Source organism: Barbus barbus, assembly GCF_936440315.1.
Source record: "Barbus barbus genome assembly, chromosome: 7".
Classification (NCBI taxonomy): Eukaryota; Metazoa; Chordata; class Actinopteri; order Cypriniformes; family Cyprinidae; genus Barbus; species Barbus barbus.
In genome coordinates this window covers 19,021,703-19,041,139 of record NC_136735.1, presented here as the reverse complement: position 1 = coordinate 19,041,139, position 19,437 = coordinate 19,021,703, and the positions used below count along the sequence as shown (strand labels likewise).

The 19,437-nt window shown below is 37.1% G+C and overlaps 1 protein-coding gene across 1 annotated transcript in view; it reads right to left on the bottom strand.

The window, feature by feature from the left end:
* LOC306872388 (potassium voltage-gated channel subfamily KQT member 5-like) overlaps positions 1-16,861 on the bottom strand; it is a 129,349-nt gene extending 112,488 nt beyond the window's left edge. Inside the window, exon 1 of the mRNA XM_079420913.1 lies at positions 16,205-16,861. Coding sequence (XP_079277039.1) covers positions 16,205-16,557 — 353 coding nt within the window. The 5' untranslated portion in view covers positions 16,558-16,861. The remainder of the gene's footprint in view (positions 1-16,204) is intronic.
* Between the last annotated feature and the right edge of the window lie 2,576 nt (positions 16,862-19,437).

The window sequence follows — 19,437 nt, the reverse complement described above, 5'->3', positions numbered from 1 at the left end:
TTCTGACATGCAATTACATAAAAAACCATGAGAGCGCACGCAGGGATGTAAGAGGTAATTAAATATTAATCCAAACAGCACAAGTGACGCTGAAATCACCTAGAAAATAGAGTACAACCATGTATGCACATGGTGAGTTTTAAATTTAGATTTTAAGGTCAGAATATCTGGGTGAAAAGATGGATGAAACTAATCGCTGAATAAAAAACACTTAATTTTTTATCTATATATGGTAACAAAAGTGGTCTAAACCTACAGACACACCACAGGTGTATGACGCCAGGGTTGTCAAGACACTAAACCATGGTTGCTTTAAAAGCTATTTCCCATGGAGAGACATGGAGTGAGAATAAAAAGCATTTTATTCATTAGGCTTCAAATTGCCTCTTGGCTGTTTGTCTGTGATTACACCCTGTTGTCAGCAGCTGTTTGGCCATGGATAGCACAAAAATAAAAGAGAGAGAGAGAGAGAGAGATCTGTACTTGTCATCTTTTCTGTCGTGCAAGAACAAAATCTGTGTGAACCTAAAATTGAAGGATGAAGCCAAGTGATGATAAATGACAATTATTCAAAAGGAGACAAAACTGAAAGGAGAATGTTCATTTATTTATATCAATTACAATAAACAACTAATTACCTTACTTCTGCAAAAATTCCACCACTCAAACTCCACCTCTACACTATTTCTATTAAAATAGACATCTTTAGTGTTGTCAAGTAAATAACTAAAACTAGAACAAGTCGAACATATCCTGATTTATAAGTCAAGAACATCAGCAACAATTAACTAAATAGTTCACTACATACAGTGTGGCTAAAAGTAAGACTTTTAAGTAAGACATACTCTACAGTATGTGGAGACTTCGGAGAAATGATTCAAAGCACAATTGAAAGATTAATTTAAATGAATTGTTCCACTACACTCTCAGAATAAAAAGGCACAAAGCTGTCAGTACTTTAAAGCTACATATTAGTACTTTTAAAGTGGTACCTTTTAAAGGGTACCACTCTAATTACAGTTTTATAACTTTTTTTTTTCTGCGAGTTTAGATTGACTTTCTGATGCTGAATATGAGAGGGAGGAAATTTTAGAAAAGCCTACATCTTACCATTACAGCTTTAAAACCAACAACATAGCATAGTGTCATGCTATATAACACCATTAATTTTTGGAAAACATAGCTTGTAACTGGAAAGGCTACATTATTTTCTTTTGTGCAAGACAGATATGTCTCTGATTAGATTGTAAAGGATGTTGCTACAGGCACTTTTTCAAATGAGCAGCTTGACCGATGTTTCAAAAAAGGAAAAAAGCTCTTTGCGATGGTACGAGCACTTTTATGCTTTTAATTATCACCATGATTTCTCACAATCTCTTTTTGAAATGGTTCTGTTTCCCCTGCTATTTCTCTGACCACTTTGAAACAAAAGTCACAAAACATTTTCTGTGAGTGATGATCATACTGGAGCCATGCAAACTCTTGAATCCAAGAAGTTTTGCAATATCTTTCTGCACTTTTGCTTGAAAGTTCATTGACTGACACAGATCAATGATCCTCTGAATTTTCTTTTTTATCAGAGTTGGTACTTGACAGAGATGATGATTGTTTAAAAAAGTTTATTTTTTTTCCATTTTGACATGTTTTTCACAGGTGAAAAGCTATTTTTACTTTCTCTGTACGTATTTTTGGCGTACAAACACAGCGAAACATTTACTTCCCTTCTGAAACTTTTGTGCACTGTCTCATTTTAACGCAACAAATGATGTGATAGACTACTCCTCACTGAACATGCAGGTAAATAGACACTACGTGCTATATTTTTAAAATTGTAAATTTATATTGTCACAAATTTATAATCACTCACAAATTAATATTTTTGGTTGCAGATGCAACCATTTTAGGCTCAGTCTGGAGCCCTGCTGTTTTAACTACATTCAATTAGTGGTTTATTAATAAAACTTAATGTCAAGTCCTTCATTTGCAACCCAAAACTGCTGTTCATCCTCTTTCCTATAACTGTATCTCCAAACGAGTGGCTTTCCAGTGTTTGATTGAAAGGGCTAAGGTTACATTAGAATGCAACGTTGTATGAAAATAATCCGATTTAGAGTGCTAAAGCTCATGGAAGAACTTGCCATGCAGAAGCATGCAATGGAGGAGGGTGGCGGATGACTCTTAGCATATATGTATATGCAATCCTGAACACAACATCCTCTTTAGAAAGACATTACATTTCCATATTCAGGAAGAGATTCTAGCATGCTAGCCAAAACAATGACATACTATCTTCCTGTAAAGTGACAAAGAGAATTTTCTGATTTCCCCAATGGTCTTAACATGAGCTGGAGTGGATTAAGCTATAGTCTGGAATGAAACTGAAGAAGCACCTGTTGATGCAGGTGGAACAGAGGGTGTTGAATGATTCACTGACTGCTATGAGATTGATTCCTGATCGATTCCTAAGGTCGCTTGCTGCCTTTATCAGTAGGTCTACTTGGACAGAGGCTCCCAGCAAAAAACCGTCCCATATTTTGATGCTCTTTTTTTTAATACTGTCATGGATATAGGCTATAATTATAACAGCAAAAGGCAAAAGAAAATCTGAACTGCCATCAGTGACAACAGGAATTCAGTTCTGAGGTTTTGTCTATTTCTGCAACCAGCAAGAGACAACAGAGATCTTTGCGTAAAGTGAAACTCCACTACATTCTTTCTTTTTTGATTTCAGTAGCACAACCAGTTGACACATTTCAGTTGTAAAACTGTCAGTTGTTCTTTTTAAGTAAATTAAGTCAGATTAATTCATCAAATCATTGAACATTAATTCACTGATCATAAACCTGTTACTGGCCTACAGTCCACAAAATTGTACCATTTTGCAACTGAGTTTGCCTGTCCGAGTTAGACCCAGTGGATGTTCACACAGAACACAGAATTATTAGTCTTTCACAGTTACATTTTATAATTTCGTTGGTGTAGTGTCATGTTTAAAGTAGTTCAACTTTAACATGAGTCTCAAAATGTTTTGGTCTGTTTCATTCAGTGGTGCTCCATCTAGCCATCTTTGATTACAAGTATCTTTACAAACTCTTTACTTATTTCATACTGTGTGCTCCCAGGAGTGTGGTTCAGATTTATTATAGTTAACTAAGACTAAAACCCTAAATAATAATAATATTAATCATCATCATCATCATCATCTTCATCATAATAGTTTGTATTTGTAATTGTATATTATTGCATTGTATTGTATTTTATGTAATTGTTATATTATTATTATTATTATTACTATTATAAAATAAAATAAAGTTGATTTAATATCAGCTAGTTGCCCAGGCAACATGTTTCACTTTTAACTTGATGTACTAAAATAACTCAAACTGAAATGGAAATAAAAATTATATAGATATATTTAAAAAATAATAACAACAACAACAATAATAATAATAATAATAATAATAACACAACTTAAACTACAATTAAAACAGAAAACATAGAAATAAACACTAATTCAAAATATTATAATAATAAAAACTATAAAAGTACTTCAGTGATACTAAAATAACACTGGTGTGTTTTACCGAGGTGCATATTAATGTGTATAATTTATTACACATGCATACATAAGCATGAATGCACACACATATATAAAGACATTTATAGTCTGCCTCACTGCCAACCATTTCTGTAACTGCATTTCCCAGAGTTTACAAAGAAAAGTGGACTGTAAAACGCAATGGGGAGGACCCAGACCAATTCCAGCTTGTACTAGTATCTATGAAGAACACTTTATATGACAGTAGTGGGGTAAAAGCCACAATTTCTTTTGTAAATGGAGCCGTGGCATTTCAGTGGCAATTAAGGGCTCACTCACAACCCAAATCTTTCAGATTGCATGTGTGTGGCAGAAGTAGCTGACGCCTGGGCCTGTCGCATGCCATGACTTATGTAGACTGAGGGTTTGAAGATAATTTACACTGACCTGGGAACAGTCAAGGCTGAGGAGAGAGGGGCACAAGGAGGAACAGCATGGGGGAGGGTGCAAGAAGTGGGGATATGAATGTGGATGAGGAGCTGCCCATGTGGAGATATGGAGAATTTGACATGTGACATGGGAGCAGTAAAAGCACATAACTTAAAGAAAACACTGAACAAAACAAGTGTGAATGCTTATTCAGTCACACACAATGCACATTGTTTTATAATACAATTACCAATATGAATTTCCCATAACTTTATTCTTTAATAAAATTCTTTTCATTAAAAAAAGAATGAAAAGACTATCAAACTGAGTTTGGTTTGCTGATATAAGCAAACATGGCACAGCACCAGGGGCTCATGGAGGGCAAACCTTATTTGAGGTTATCTATAAATATAATCTATACATATTATTAATAATTTTGCTCTTCAAATTTTGGGGAATATTTTCCATTACTTACAAAAGACCAGGATCAACAATCCCTCACAATTCTCTTAGAGGACAAAATAACAGCTTATAGATAATTAAACTGATATACATAAATTGTAAAATCATCAACAAAAGATTGTAAGGGCTGTCTCAGGGATTTACTAGCCTATAAAGTCAGAATATTAAACACATGGCAGTATTGAAAGACCCACACACAAGTGTTGTCTTCAGTTACCCAGCACACTAACAGCAGCTGCATGTTGCTCTGTGAGCAGGTTCAAATGGACCATTAAAAACACGCGGGCACACACACACACACACACACACACACACACACATTTTGTCTTTGTAACTGATTTTGCGATAAAGTAACTGAAGTGGTGTGTGTGCATGTTTGAAGGTATGTGTGTGGTTGAGGGAACGTCACTGGACGTTGATTGCTCATGACAGGCCAGTTGGCAGAGTGGCCGCTGCTCTACAACCACCACACTGGAGTTTCTAGAGACCTACTGAGTCCAGTTTAGGCTAAATACACAAAGACGTTGACAGATACTGTCAACTACAAAGAAAAGGAAAATTTGTTTCAATATAGTTTATTTAAAGTTTAAGCCTAAGCCGACTGTATTAGATTTAAGGCATACATTTTATGTGTATTATTTCATATATTTTCTATTCAGGGTTAGAAATTTGTTCTATTCGCATTAATCACAAATTATTTCAAATCTTTTAAACCATTTTCAAGAAAAGAGATGATAACGTGAAAACCCCCATTCGGAATTGGTTATATGTTTATGAAGTACGAAACTGGTCTATGGTACTCCGCCACTTTAAAGGGATAGTTTTGAAAATTCTGTCATTAATTATTCACCCTCATTTCATGGTAGGTCTTGTGAACCCGTGTCGAAGACTGACATGGAAGAGAAGAAATTGTTGAATAAAGTCATTGTTTTTGTTTTCTTTGTACAAAAAGTATTTTCGTAGCTTCAAAAAAATCAAGGTTGAACCACTGATGTCACATGGATTGTGACAGAAAGCTCTCAGATTTCATGAAAAATATCTTAATTTGTGTTAAGAAGATGAACGAAGTTCATTCTACAGAAATTTTATTTTTGAGTGAACTATCCCTTTAAGAAAAATACTCAATGGTGCTGACTAATGAATTTGCACATGGTTTCTCTGTAAGCCAATTAAAAACACCAGACCAACATTTAAATGTTACAAACTTGATTTTAACCACAAGGGGGTTTTTAATAATAAACATAATTGGGTTTTTGGGGAGTCGCACAACATGACATTTTACAACCTAAACTAACCTTGACTTGTCATAAAACATAAAATTATTTGCTAATTTAAGAAGCTCACTGACCTAGACACACAGTCATGACAGTATGCAGTAGCCCCTGTAAATGATATCATCCCATTTTATTTTTTTTCCCAGCATGTTTCTGCAAGCAAAGAGCCTTCAGGCGAACCTATGGCTTCTGTATAACTCTGCATAGATATAGTGATAGAAGAAAGTATTATAAGATGAATTACACACAAACTTTAAGTGTGCTTGAAGTCCACTCTTAAGGAAAATTTAATTGAACGTGACATACATGAATTGTATGCACTGCAGTCTTGGAATGGTTAACTTGGAATGGTCCCCTTTTCCATTCAATACACACACACACACACACTACAATACAAGTTAGGAACTCGTAGGAAATTTTCCGTACTTCCAGGAGGACAAATAAGATCAAGTTTTGGTTGGCACATTGTGTAGCGTATTACAGAAACATGCTAAGGCCTGTTCTTTCTCACTGGTTAAGAGCAAGAGAAGAGGGCAAAGAAGGATTAGATCAGACCCGAGAATCGCTCTGGGAACTATAACTGACTTCTAAGACTGCTCCAGTCTCACAGAGAAAGGCCTTAAATATGAGCTGCCCTCTGACTTCAAACTTCATACTTGCAAATAAATCTAAAGAAAGACAAGAGGTCAATTAAGGCCCACTATCTGGGAACCTGGGCATATTTCAGAGACAATCTGAATGAATTTAATGCATATTTCATCATAAAAAACAAATAAAACATTTTGGCCTCTAAACCATTATCAACCAAATATTTATGAAGACCATTCTGAGCACATAATACAAAAAAGTCATTTTGAATTAGACATACATTAGACATATGCCAAATCATTTTTTCCATCTATAGCCTAAATGTATATGAGATATATATTTGGGCCACAAGTAGCATGGGCATTAAGGTGAATGAAAACAGTGAGTTAATGCTGGGTTGTTTATTTTAGAAGGTATCGGGGGTTGGGTTGGAACTAGTGGAAACGACAGGCCAAAGCTGGTAAGAGAGGTTCTTTCATTTGGAAACATGCAAACAAGGCTTTCACTCTGTCTCTTATTTCACACTCACACCCAATACACACACACACACACACACACACACAAACACACATACATACACTAAAGGATTCATTCAACTGCATGCTTTAAATCTTTTGCTTTTAAATCAATGCTTTAAATTAAATTATTATAAAATGATAAGTGACAAAAGTTAGTGGTCAATATATCATTTATTTTATATATATATATATATATATATATATATTCTCCTCATAAAATGTTTAAACCCAGCAATACATGTCAAAACAGTGTGTTTGTTTGTAAATATGAATTCCATATCAAAAATGAAAAATCTAATATGGAATGACACACTATATGCAGTGATATAATGTTTTTAAACAAGCATGTGTCATATCTAGCACACTAGGTGTTATTTAACTGTGGGCTGTTTAGAGCACACAGAAAAACAGGGGACATTTGAACAGAAATCTCTATGGAAGGATTTTCCGACTATTAAGACTATTTTCAAAAGGAATTGCAAATTGTATTTTCAATTGCGTTTTCCACATGTGGGCGCATAAATTGTGACATAACCCAAATGCAATTGCAAATCTTGCATTACAGTTTGAATTTTCGCTTTCGCAAACGCACAGTGACTGCCACATTTCAAATGAAAAAGCAAAGGCCATTTGGAACTGTATTTCCCATGTCTTACTGTCATATTTAAATAGCAATATTATTAATACCACATGCGTCGTGCATGTAACCTGCCAAAACTCAAATGAAATCGCAATTCCTTTCGCATTTGAATTTCCTATGTCTTCACGGAAAGCTGTCAATCAATGTGAGTGGGCGGGACTATACTAGGGGGTGTGTTTGTATTGGGAGGTGACGTCACTCACAGACGACCGTGCCGAATGCTTTGATCAATGCAGGTAATCGGTAAAGGCTCATGCCTGTGTGAACGAACAGAAACCTTCCTGGAACAATACATTATTTTTTTATAATAATAATAATTATAATAATCTTTTTTTTTACCCCAAATGCAGCAATTATACCCTGCTAACAGTGGGAGCAACAACGGTACACACAATAGGTCAATATTCACTATTAACCAAATGCTTTTCACCTGTCTCGACATCACTCACTGTTTCTCTCATTCCGATTGATGCAAATGAGTAAACGGCATGCAAACATACAATTCCCTGCATTTTCCAGCTGAAATGAACACTAGTGGCAGTAAAACACCAACAATGTTTATTCCTTTTTACAAAAAAATATGATTATAGCGACAGATTTTCAGTTAAAGGTGCAGTATGTAATATTGACAGCTAGCGGTTGAAATGGGTACAGCAGTCCAAATTCAAAATATTGACATTTTAACTGACATTTTAGGTCGAGTAGTCTGTAAGTTGATGAGTTGATTTATCCACATTTTACATTCCTCTGGTCAAAGAGTTTTTAGTTGGATGCAAGGCTTTTAAGTCATGTAGGATTTTAAGTCATGTGCTGGCTTACATGGCTGCAATACGCAGTGTTTTCAGCCAACTGGCATCCTGGGCTGGTGAAATACTATTGGCGAAATACTAGTGGGTGAAATCACACTGTCCAAAAAAACAAAAACAGACATTCCAACACAGAACTTACATTTCAAAGAAAACTGGCTGTAGCAATGTTTCTCTGAGAAACAATATATGAATTTAGAATGTTTCCTCAATTGGAAACATATTATGGTATTTCTTATGCTTTAGTATGGGCAAAAAATTACATACAGCACCCTTTATAAAGACTTATTCTCATGTGTTCCATGCACAATACTATTTTATGACCTAAAAACACTTTTACGATTGCACATGATTTGTAAATGAATACTTTTTGACATCTGCATCTCATAATCAGTTCCTTATGTATGACTTTTTTGACAGTAAACTTGCTCAGTAGCTCACCTGGTACAGTGATATGGTGTGATGTGGAGCACTCAGGTACAAGTCCAGTAAAACATGACAAAAGAGTCCTGACAAAAGAGCTCAAAGACTTATAGGAGCAAGGTGGCACGGTTGCTTTAGCAAACGACTCATTATCTCACGTTTGCTTTTGTTAACATTATTGATGAGGGGTATCAATAATGATAGGGTACATTATTTTCAAATGCAATCAACCGTATACCAGCACTTACTGGACATTTCATATCTAAACTGCCAGAATCACAAACTTGCTTTAAACATCACTCATTAGACATTTTACTATGTTTGCAAGTTTCAAGAAACATTATGCATTATGATTCCTCTCAACTAACTTCAGCTGTTCCGAAAGTATCTGTTTCCAAAATGCAGTTCCTCTTCTCAGCTCAAATACTACCTACACCTGCAGGTGCGTTAGGGTTTCGTTGTGGGGACAACCCAGTGACTCATAAAGAACACAGAAACTCCAGAAATCATCATTTACTAAAATCATGATCTTTCTAAACATAGAGATGACTCAATATGACTTTGTTTGCGTACTAAGAGGAAGTTCCTCATAAGATGGAGAAGTACAGTTTGACTTTTATCTGATATCAGTAGAGTTGTGTCTGCAAGTGTTCAAGCAGCAGAGAGCGGTTTCACAATGTGACCGGCAGCTTCCTGTTGCTGATGAGTGTACATGGGGGCACGTGTCTGTTTGTAAGACATTGCAATGTCTTCTAAAACCTAAAAGCTTCTAAAATGTCTGTCAATGTATTCACAGTGTTCAATGTGAAACTGAAAGTCTGATGACCAAAATACCTTACCTTTCATCTTACAAAACTCTCTATTACTCACAACTCTTTCACTGACTATGAGTTTGACTGTCTGAGACTCTCTTTCCTGTATCTTATAAGAAAAGTGAACCCACTAAAGATGCTTTCACACATTCTTTTTGGCAGCAGAATAAAAGTCAAAATGAAACCAAATGTTTACTTGTACAAACATGTTTCTGCTCTTAGCAGTTTGATGCCACAGTCAATCAAATCTATTAAATAATGGTAACCAATAATCATTTAGGAATTGTTTTAGCAAACTCATATCCATACTACAACACCCACATTTTATGTTTCAATCCATTTGTGCCCTATTAGTTCTAATTGAATACCGTATCACTCTAAAATATACAATGTTATGGATGTAAAACTGATTGTGAATTGCAAACATGTTGACTTAAAAAAGATAATTAAAACAAACAACAACAAAACATTTGAAAATTGTCTCTAGTCCATTAAATAAATGTCACTGGGGTTCAGTGTTGTTTTGGACCCCATTGGCTTTCATTGAAAGAGTAAAAACATATCTTGGTAATACACTTAAGTATAGGGAGCAATTCTCACTATTAACTAGTTGCTTATAAACATGTATATTACTAGCCTATTGGCTGTTTATTATAAAGCACATATTCTGCATGACCATATTCTATATCCCTAATCCTACCCAATACCTAAACTTAACATTTAACTTACTTACTATTAATAAGCCGCAAACTAGGAGTTTATTGAGGTAGAAGTCACAATTAATAGTTAGTTAATAGTGAGAACTGGACCTTAAAATAAAGTGTGACCCATATCTTCTTTTATGTTTGTGTTTAGGGTGAAATATGTCTTTAAGTTTTAAGTTTGCATTACTTTCCTTGAAAACAGCTGTACAGAGGAACAGGTGACGCGGTGATCTGCATATGAGTAAATTTGTGGTATATGTGTGTGTGTGTGTGGGAAGAGTATGGTAAAATGTTACAGCAAAAAAAGAGCAACATAGCCACTATAAGGTGAATGACAACTCTGCTTACAAATGTCAGATATGACAGTGTTAGGTATCACACTCCAGTGTCTCTTTGACTTAATTCAAATTCTGAAATGGCCTTAAGAGCCACTAGTGCAGTGCAAGAGTGAAAACCAAGAAGGTTAACAGCCTCTAAAACATTTGTCAAAGGTCTCCAAACAATGGGAAAATACCACTCCATAAACTAGCCAAATGCAATTCCTATGTCTACTGACTCTTTCTGCTCCAGCAGCTGTCAATCACCTTCAAGTGTCACACTTTTATGAGGCTTCGAGGCCAGCATCTGCTGAAAAGCATCAGGGCAGAGGGAAGTGGAAGTTGACAATGCTGGGAAGTTTGGGGTTTTAATGATTTCATTAGGATGTAATATTTTTCAACACCAAGTTGCATTTGTGTAACAGAGCTTGTGATGAAGGTTGGCAAGAATGACTTCTTCTAAATTTTTCCATTTAAGGTGAAATAAAAACAACAGTGTAGTATTACAATGATACAATTCTTACTATCTGAAATGCACCTTTAAGCCAAGTCATAGTGTATATAAGGTGCGTATATGACAGTACAGAAGAGATTCATTCTCCTCAAATTAATTATTTTTAATTCTTTGAGTCCCCCTCCCATCTCTCTCTCTCTCTCTCTCTCTCTCTCTCTCTCAGTGATACATTTGAAGGGATAAAACACAGTTAATCCAGTGAGCTTCGAATGCACCACTGTGTGTTGTCTCTTTAAATTGAAGGAAAGGTTTCGGGAAGAAATAATTTATTCAGCAGTGTGGCTTCTGCTCAACATGCTGTACTGAATTATTTCTGTAATTTGTGTACAGTTAATTAACATTCATATTCACCCTGGATAAATGAAGACCATCCTCCAGCCATTTTAAATGGCAAAAAAATATTTCATGTTCTTTACATATTGACCTGATTTTGTAATTTACACAAAATTGCAGCCAACCTTCAGAAACGTGTAAGACCAAATGAACAAATCACTTCATTCACCAATAGGTAGGGTGATGTTTTTAACATGTTGTTTGTGCAATTAGTAGGAAAAAAGCAAACTCATGGCAACAAGAAAACAACAGGTCTCAGAAAACTAAAACTTCAGCAGATCCGACATAAAATAATATCATAAGATACTAAAATGTAATAATAATGTAATAAGAAGAAGAAAAAGAAGAAGAAGAATAGAATTACTGTTTGCAACCAGAATTCTGGAAATGTTGGGACATTTTTTAAATTTGAATAAAATGAAAACTAAAAGACTTTCGAATCACATGAGCAATATTTTATTGACAATAGAACATAGAGAACATAACAAATGTTTAAACAGAGAAAGTTTACACTTTTATCCACTAAATGAGCTCATTTCAAAATTGATGCCTGCTACAGATCTAAAAAAAAATTGGCACAGGGGCAACAAAGGGCTGAAAAAGCAAGACATTTTGAAAAGATTCAGCTGGGAGAACATCTAGCAACTAATTAAGTTAACTAACATCAGGTCTGTAACATGATTAGCTATAAAATGGATGTCTTAGAGAGGCAGAGTCTCTAAGAAGTAAAGATGTAAAAAGATTGTGGATGACTTTAAAAACAACGTTCCTCAACGTCAAATTGCAAAGGCTTTGCAAATCTTATCATCTACAGTGCATAACATCAACAAAAGATTCAGAGAAACTGGAGAAATCTCTGTGTGTAAGGGACAAGGCCGAAGACCTTTGTTGGATGCCCTTTGGCCCTCAGGTGACACTGCATCACTCATCGGCATGATTTTGTCATTGACATTACTAAATGGGCCCAGGAATACTTCCAGAAACCACTGTTGCTAAACACAATCCGCCGTGCCATCTGCAGATGCCAACTAAAGCTTTATCATGCATAAAGGAAGCCATATGTGAACATGGTCCAGAAACGCTGTTGTGTCCTGTGGGCCAAGGCTCATTTAAAATGGACTGTTTCAAAGTGAAAAAAGGGTTCTATGGTCAGACGAGTCCAAATTTGACATTCTTGTTGGAAATCACAGGCACCGTGTCCTCCAGGCTAAGCAGGAGGAAGACCTTCCAGCGTGTTATCAGCATTCAGTTAAAAATCCAGCATCTCTGATGGTATGGGAGTGCATAAGTGCATACGGTATGAGCAGCTTGCATGTTTTGGAAGGCACTATGAATGCTGAAAGGTATATAGAGATTTTAGAGCAGGGGTGGGCAAACTTTTTGACTCGAGGGCCACATCAAATTTTCCACATTAAGTGAGGGGCCGCATAATATGTTTATAACAAATGAAGCTTTGATTTTTTTAAATTGACACTCACTTACTACTGTACTATGTATACTTGTACATACATGGCAGTTCTTTTCTTGTACCATCTCTACCTATTTTTATGAGTACTTTATGACACACAGATGTTGCATTGGTGTACAAGTCTATGTATAAGACACATTTTATCATTTCATTCAGAAATAATGTAAAATAAACTAAACGTTTACAAACATTAGAAACATGTATTTATATTCCCTACACTCCACAAAAAGTCCTGTAAATTTAGCAGTGTTCAGAATAGAAAAAAGAACGAAAACATAAGTAAAAAACAAACACAAATTATAGTGGCATTCACCATAAAGATATATTATAAACGCCCAGCCTTAAATATTTAAAGCGAAACTGAAACTAGCGGCGTGGTTGCTGAAATATGCACAATTTAAACTCACTTGCCTTTTCTCATTTATCACCAATCCTAATGTGCCCGCTTTGCCCTTTGCGCTTTGCGCTTGACCTTGATTGCTTTATATACATCACCTTGGAAATTACAGCACGTTTCAGATAAAAAAACGCGATTTGTAGTCCAGAAAAAAACAGTACTATATCCATTTTCATAAAAATGTGTGTGGGAAACAGAAGAAGAAATCATATCTTTGCAAGATAAAATGACAAATTATTTCCATGTTTTCCCCAAATGACAGTACCCATGAGCAGGAGGATAACACTGGCATTTGTTTTGATACTGGATATAGTCTTTTAAGCATTTTTAAAACAGTTCAAATACAAGGCATTTTTCAAAACAAATGAACACTTTCACATTTTTAAAACATGTATATAGCTATTTTGACTTTTAATTTTGTATTCGCTGTGCAGCTTGAACGCGGCGTCCGTCAAAAAAGACTAGGCGCCTCTCTTTAGTGAAGCCGCACTGAAACGTGCCGCGGATCGACTGGAGTGGGCGGCTGGGCGCGATCGGTGGCCGCGTCGGAGCGGCGGCATGTTGTAAATCAGGGGTTTTATACTGCACTACAGGCTACAGCGCCATCTATTAAATTTTACTGATATTGCATATTGGAACAACTGCCTCACAGACTAGATGAAAACGCCCGTAGTTTGCCCACCTCTGCAGATTCTTATCATTTTTTTTTTTAAATCCCTCGCGGGCCGCCACAGGAGTGATAGCGGGCCGCAAGATGGCCCGTGGGCCGTAGTTTGGACACCCCTGTTTTAGAGCAACATATGCTCCCCTGCATCTATTTCAGGGAAGGCCTTGTGTATTTCAGCAGGAAAATGCAAAACCACATACTACAGCTATTACAACAGCATGGCTTCGTAGTAGAAGAGTCTGGGTGCTGAATTGGCCTGCCTGCAGTCCAGATCTTTCACCTATAGAGAACATTTGGTGCATCATTAAATGAAAAATACGTCAAAGATGACAACAAACTCTTCAACAGCTGGAAACCTATATCAGGCAAGAATGGGACCAAATTCCAGCTCCAAAACGCCAGAAACTCATAACCTCGATGCCCAGACGTCTTCAAACTGTTTTGAAAAGAGGAGATACTACATCATGGTAAACATAGTAAACATGCCCCCATCCCAATTATTTTGAGACCTGTAACAGGTATCAAATTGAGCTAATTTTGAGCATAAAATGTTTAAATTTCTCAGTTTAAACATTTGTTATGTTTTTATTATAAAATAGGCCTATTGGCTCATGTGATTTGAAATTATTTTCGTTTTCATTTTATTTAAAAAACGTCCCAACATTTCCAGAATTTGGGTTGTAACAATAATTAATAATACTCTCATATTCATGATGTAGTCCGATACATTAATCCTTAGCGTAAACAGCAATGACCCTGCAAGACTTGCCTCTCTCATAAACTCTCATAACACAACAACACTCTTTCTTATTATGCTCATTATCTGAAGAACGCAGTGTTTAGGCTTGCAAAGAACACTCGGCGAGGAATTAATTGTATTGAGACTTGCCCATTCCTTGTGGAACATACAACAACAGACTAGAGAAAACATAACCTGTCTCAACTCCACAGTCATATAAACGGATCACCTGAGGATAAATAATGCAAGACTATAAGCATAAAATCTAATTGACAATTTCATGGGAGAATTCATAAACAAGTGCAAAAATAAACAAAGTGTTGAAGGAATGAAAATAAGTGTAAGATAAAGTGTAAGATAATATGTGCAGGTGTTGAAGCCTGTCCTTCTCTTAAGAAGGCTATGCATGAACACAAGATTTGCACAAAACCAATGACATAGAAAATTACTTCACATGGATGAGCAATTTGATTTCTTTAGAAGAAGAAATGGTAGATCACATAATTTGACTGGCCATGACATTAGCCTTGGTCACTTCGCATCTGTTTTTACCTGACAGAAATGAAGATTCAAAAGCCTAACTTGTCCCACACCCTTTTGGGATTTCAAAGAACAGTTCACACAAAAATGTAGGGGGAAAAAATATTTATTTACCCTATAGGTCACTCATTCCAAACCTGTTTTGACCTTTAATGTCTTCTGAAGTAACACCTGAAAGATTTGCGTGAGGAATGGTCCATAATTTAGGTTGTTATGCATTGATTATCTTCTAATCTAAATTAGCGTGTTTAATGCACACAGACTTGGAATATAACAAACAGGACCACTTTCACAATACTGGAAGCTCCAGTCCCCAATTCACTGTAACTGAGTGGAAAAGAGCAACTAGGACATACTGCAAAACTTCCCTCTTTGTGTTACAGTGATGAAAGTCAGCCATGGGTTTGGAGTAGCATTACAAGAATACGCCTAAAAAAATTAATTTCAAAGACCTATTTAAATTTCAAATTTGTTTCTATTTGTCTCTGTTTTTGCCTGCTTTGTGTGTTCATAGTATAAAGTTTAACACAAATGAGAAGCTCTTGGAAATCTTTCAGGGCTTCCCCATCCTGATCAGTCTTACGCTGAATGAATATTTACCATGTCAGTTTCTTTCACTCCACAACAATCCCTGCTTTAATTGAAAATTCAAGACCAAATACCAAAAGAACAATACAACCCTCTTGATGCTGTGATGTTTTGTGTGTAGCTGAACATTCAGCTGTTATCATGACTCCCAGAATAAAAACAACTAAGTTAAAGTCGAATATCACATTCCACCTAAATTAATAATCTGCTATTTCTACTATATCTACATTCCACATCTAGAGACTTTGCATTTAGATGAAACGTACATCGGTTTTATATATTGCTTTAAGCGCCAATATTCCAGGGATGTTTCCATTCATACTTGGCAATAGTGGCACAATCTTCAAAGCAACAGGTTCACGTTTTCTAGCTGTAAAACTTTGAGAAATTGAGCATCGCTTTCAGTATCACACGGGCGGACTGTGAATGTATAAAGGCGGCACTTACACAAAAGCGTGGTAGATAAATGCCCAGGATCTTGGTCTCTCCAGCACGTTGTACAGGTAGTTCTGAATCCTCCGGTAGCGCGCGTTTCTCCGGCCGCTTTGCGCGCCGTAAACCAGAGGCTTCCCGAGCAGACTCAGCCGAGCGCCCTGCTTCCCCCGCTCTCTTTCCGTGGCTGATGCACCTGTGCCGGCATGAGATGCGGACAACAGTCCATCTCCCGGCCGTGAACAATTGTTCTTCATCCTATTACCACATTCCACATTATGCAATCCGTAACTTTCGGCGTGGTGGCCCGGAGAGCTGTTCATCCAGAGGCCGGAGCCGGCCTCATCTCCGCTGTGGTTGCGGGGCATGGCATCACCAACGCGGACCCAAACACGCGTGGCATGCGTACTGTTATATCTCTGGTAGATGCGACGGGAGAGCCAAGAAACTACCAACGATAAATGTCAAAAAGATTCAAAATATACAGTTTACCTCCGGTCGTGACGCGCGAACGGCACTTTCTTCGCTCCTGGTATGGACACACGTCAGTAAATGGGAGGTGTATAAAGTCACTGCTGGAGCTGACCCACGAGAAGAGCCCGTCAAAGTGACTTTATATGACTGCAGTTGAGTCTTGCGTGTGCAGCTCGTGTTACTCCAGCGCGCGCTTCTGGTGTCGCTGCACTCACACGCTTGGCGTTACTGCGCACAGGAAATCAACAGTGCCATTATTGCGCGCTCTCTCATGCTGTAGCACATATAAAGCGTTTCCGTAATATTCATGTGAATGCTCCTAGTCAGCACTCGCTATGAGTCTCACACTTCTCGTAATAATTCAATAAACACCGATGTAGACATGAGAAGTTCTGTGTCATAGCCTATATATTCTTTGTCGCTTACCCGACTGGTAAGCTGACGGTTGAGCATTCACGTGTTTACATAGTAAAATGTTTATTTGCATAACAACTAGTTCTTGAAATCGTATTTCCTAAAGTTAAACTGATACAGTGCGATTCCCCAGTGACAGCCCACGAGGTTTCCTTTCAGGAATCACCGTGTTAAAAAACAAAACGCATTAAGTTTTCATTATTAAGAGGAGCTAGTCAAGGCTTTAACCTCTCAAATGATGCCAAATCAAACTGTTGAACGGCGTTTTTATGTACATGTTACACATTTCATCGTTTTCACAAAACATTAATTCTATTGCAAAACACAGTTTCAGAAGAGAAATCGAGTTCGCTTGAGGAGGTAACCATAGTAACAGTGTATTCATGTCGCTTTCCGGATTCGCTACATTTGGAAAACAACAACAACAACAATAATAGCCTAATCTAATAAATATGATAAAAAACAGTTCAATATTTGCGCGAGAGCTCAAAAAATTGGGCCCATGATTTATCGATCCCTAGCAACAAAAATGAGCAATTAGCATAATTCGCACTCTGAATAAATTGGAAATAGATTATATTAGAATTTTATCTCTAATAAAAGTTTCATTTCAAATAAAGACATTTTCCCTTTTATCAAGAGCCTCGTACGTAGTATAACAACTGTCAGGCAGCCCATGAGACTAAACCCAAAATAAAAACCACACGAACACTGTTTTCTGTGTGGGCATGGTCGCAGTTAAACTCTGATCTGTATCATAACGATCCATCTGTGAGAAGAAGAAATATCGGACAACATGCTTATTCATCTTTTTATCTTCGGGAACTCCGACATCGTTAGTATGCAAAAGAGCAATTTAAGTCTATTTGATTGTCAAATTAGACACTCTTAAGTTTAACGGTCACTGATGCAAGAGACTGCAGTGCAGGGCAGGCTTCAGTCATTGGCTTCAGTCATGAATCCCAGACAGCAGTAACTGATTGGGAAACGGTGGCTTTGTGTTCTTCCCTTGACCACTGTGCTTTTTTTTTAGTGAGCATTGTGTACTGCGCCAGTAGTCAACATCTTTACTGGATTTGTTCAGTGTCCGTATAAATAATTAACCAGTAGAGATGGCAAATTCAGTTGTTCAGATTTGTTTTCCACCATTTTTGAAATACCAAAAACCATTTAGCATTGTTTCAGGACTCAGCATCACAATAGCACCTACATTTGTCTGAAAAGTGATGATTTACACGTGGCTCATCATGGGCTGCATCCATTTGCTTCTCAACCTTGTATCCATGACTCAGAATCCAGCATGAATGTAAACAGTATGCGACGGAGTTCCAATCGTCTACATTAGAGGCATAATTACCCTCAGACTCACATTCATTCTAGCTGATCAAGGGCTAAGAATAGATACACTTCACCATCTGCATGCTACAGGGCTGGTGTTAATGAGACTTACTCTCTTATGCGTTTTATATGGTCAGAAACTTGAGAAAATTATCCAGTAAAGCCCACAATGGAAATCACTTCTGCTTGCCATGACCTCTGTTGCTGCAACCAGCACCAGCACCATCACTTGCCATCCATCAGTCATGAGTGGAGCACTGGGGTCATTGGCTGAACACAGGGACATGTATCAGGCTAATTGCTGTGACGCGAGCTGGGGGGGACGTGCAATTTTGTGACTCTGCAATAGACGACTACAGTACACAGGTTAAGTGAATTGCACATAGTTAGCTACTTTTTGTTTTAGGCAGAGTTTGTTGGTTATATTTGGTGGTAAGTAGCTTACGTTAATGAGGTCTGGTTACTTGTATCTCTGTAGTAGACTGACATAGATCATACTGGTTCTTGAATTTAGAATGAATCAATTGATAAACGCACCAATTTACTCTGAAATCTGCGGTCTAAAATTATGGTAACCCAAATGTTTCGTAATTGCCTAATTCTTCTTTGACTGCAAGGTTAGGTCTGAGCATGGCAAAGCAAGTGAGCCCTGACTGGATGCTGAGAGTGCTGCTGAGTTCATGAGTCTCCACTGTGTGTGTGAATCTCTGAAGAAGACTCTAACAATCGTCTGCCCTCTGCTGCTGAGAGTAAGGATAACTCTCACGACGCCATTCAGTCGGCATTGGGATGGCAATAGAGCAGATCGAGGCACGTTGTCACAAATGATATATATTTCAGTGACTATAAAGTTTTGAGTCAAAAGTGCTATTACAGTGTTTTCTCAAGCAGCGGTTTTGTATGTTGATGTTTCACAAAGACCCCATTCAAACCACTTAGAGTATTTACTTTATTCCATACTGAATCCAGTATGATAGTACAAGTCACATATCTGTGAGGCCAAGTTGTCCCATTTGTTTGAA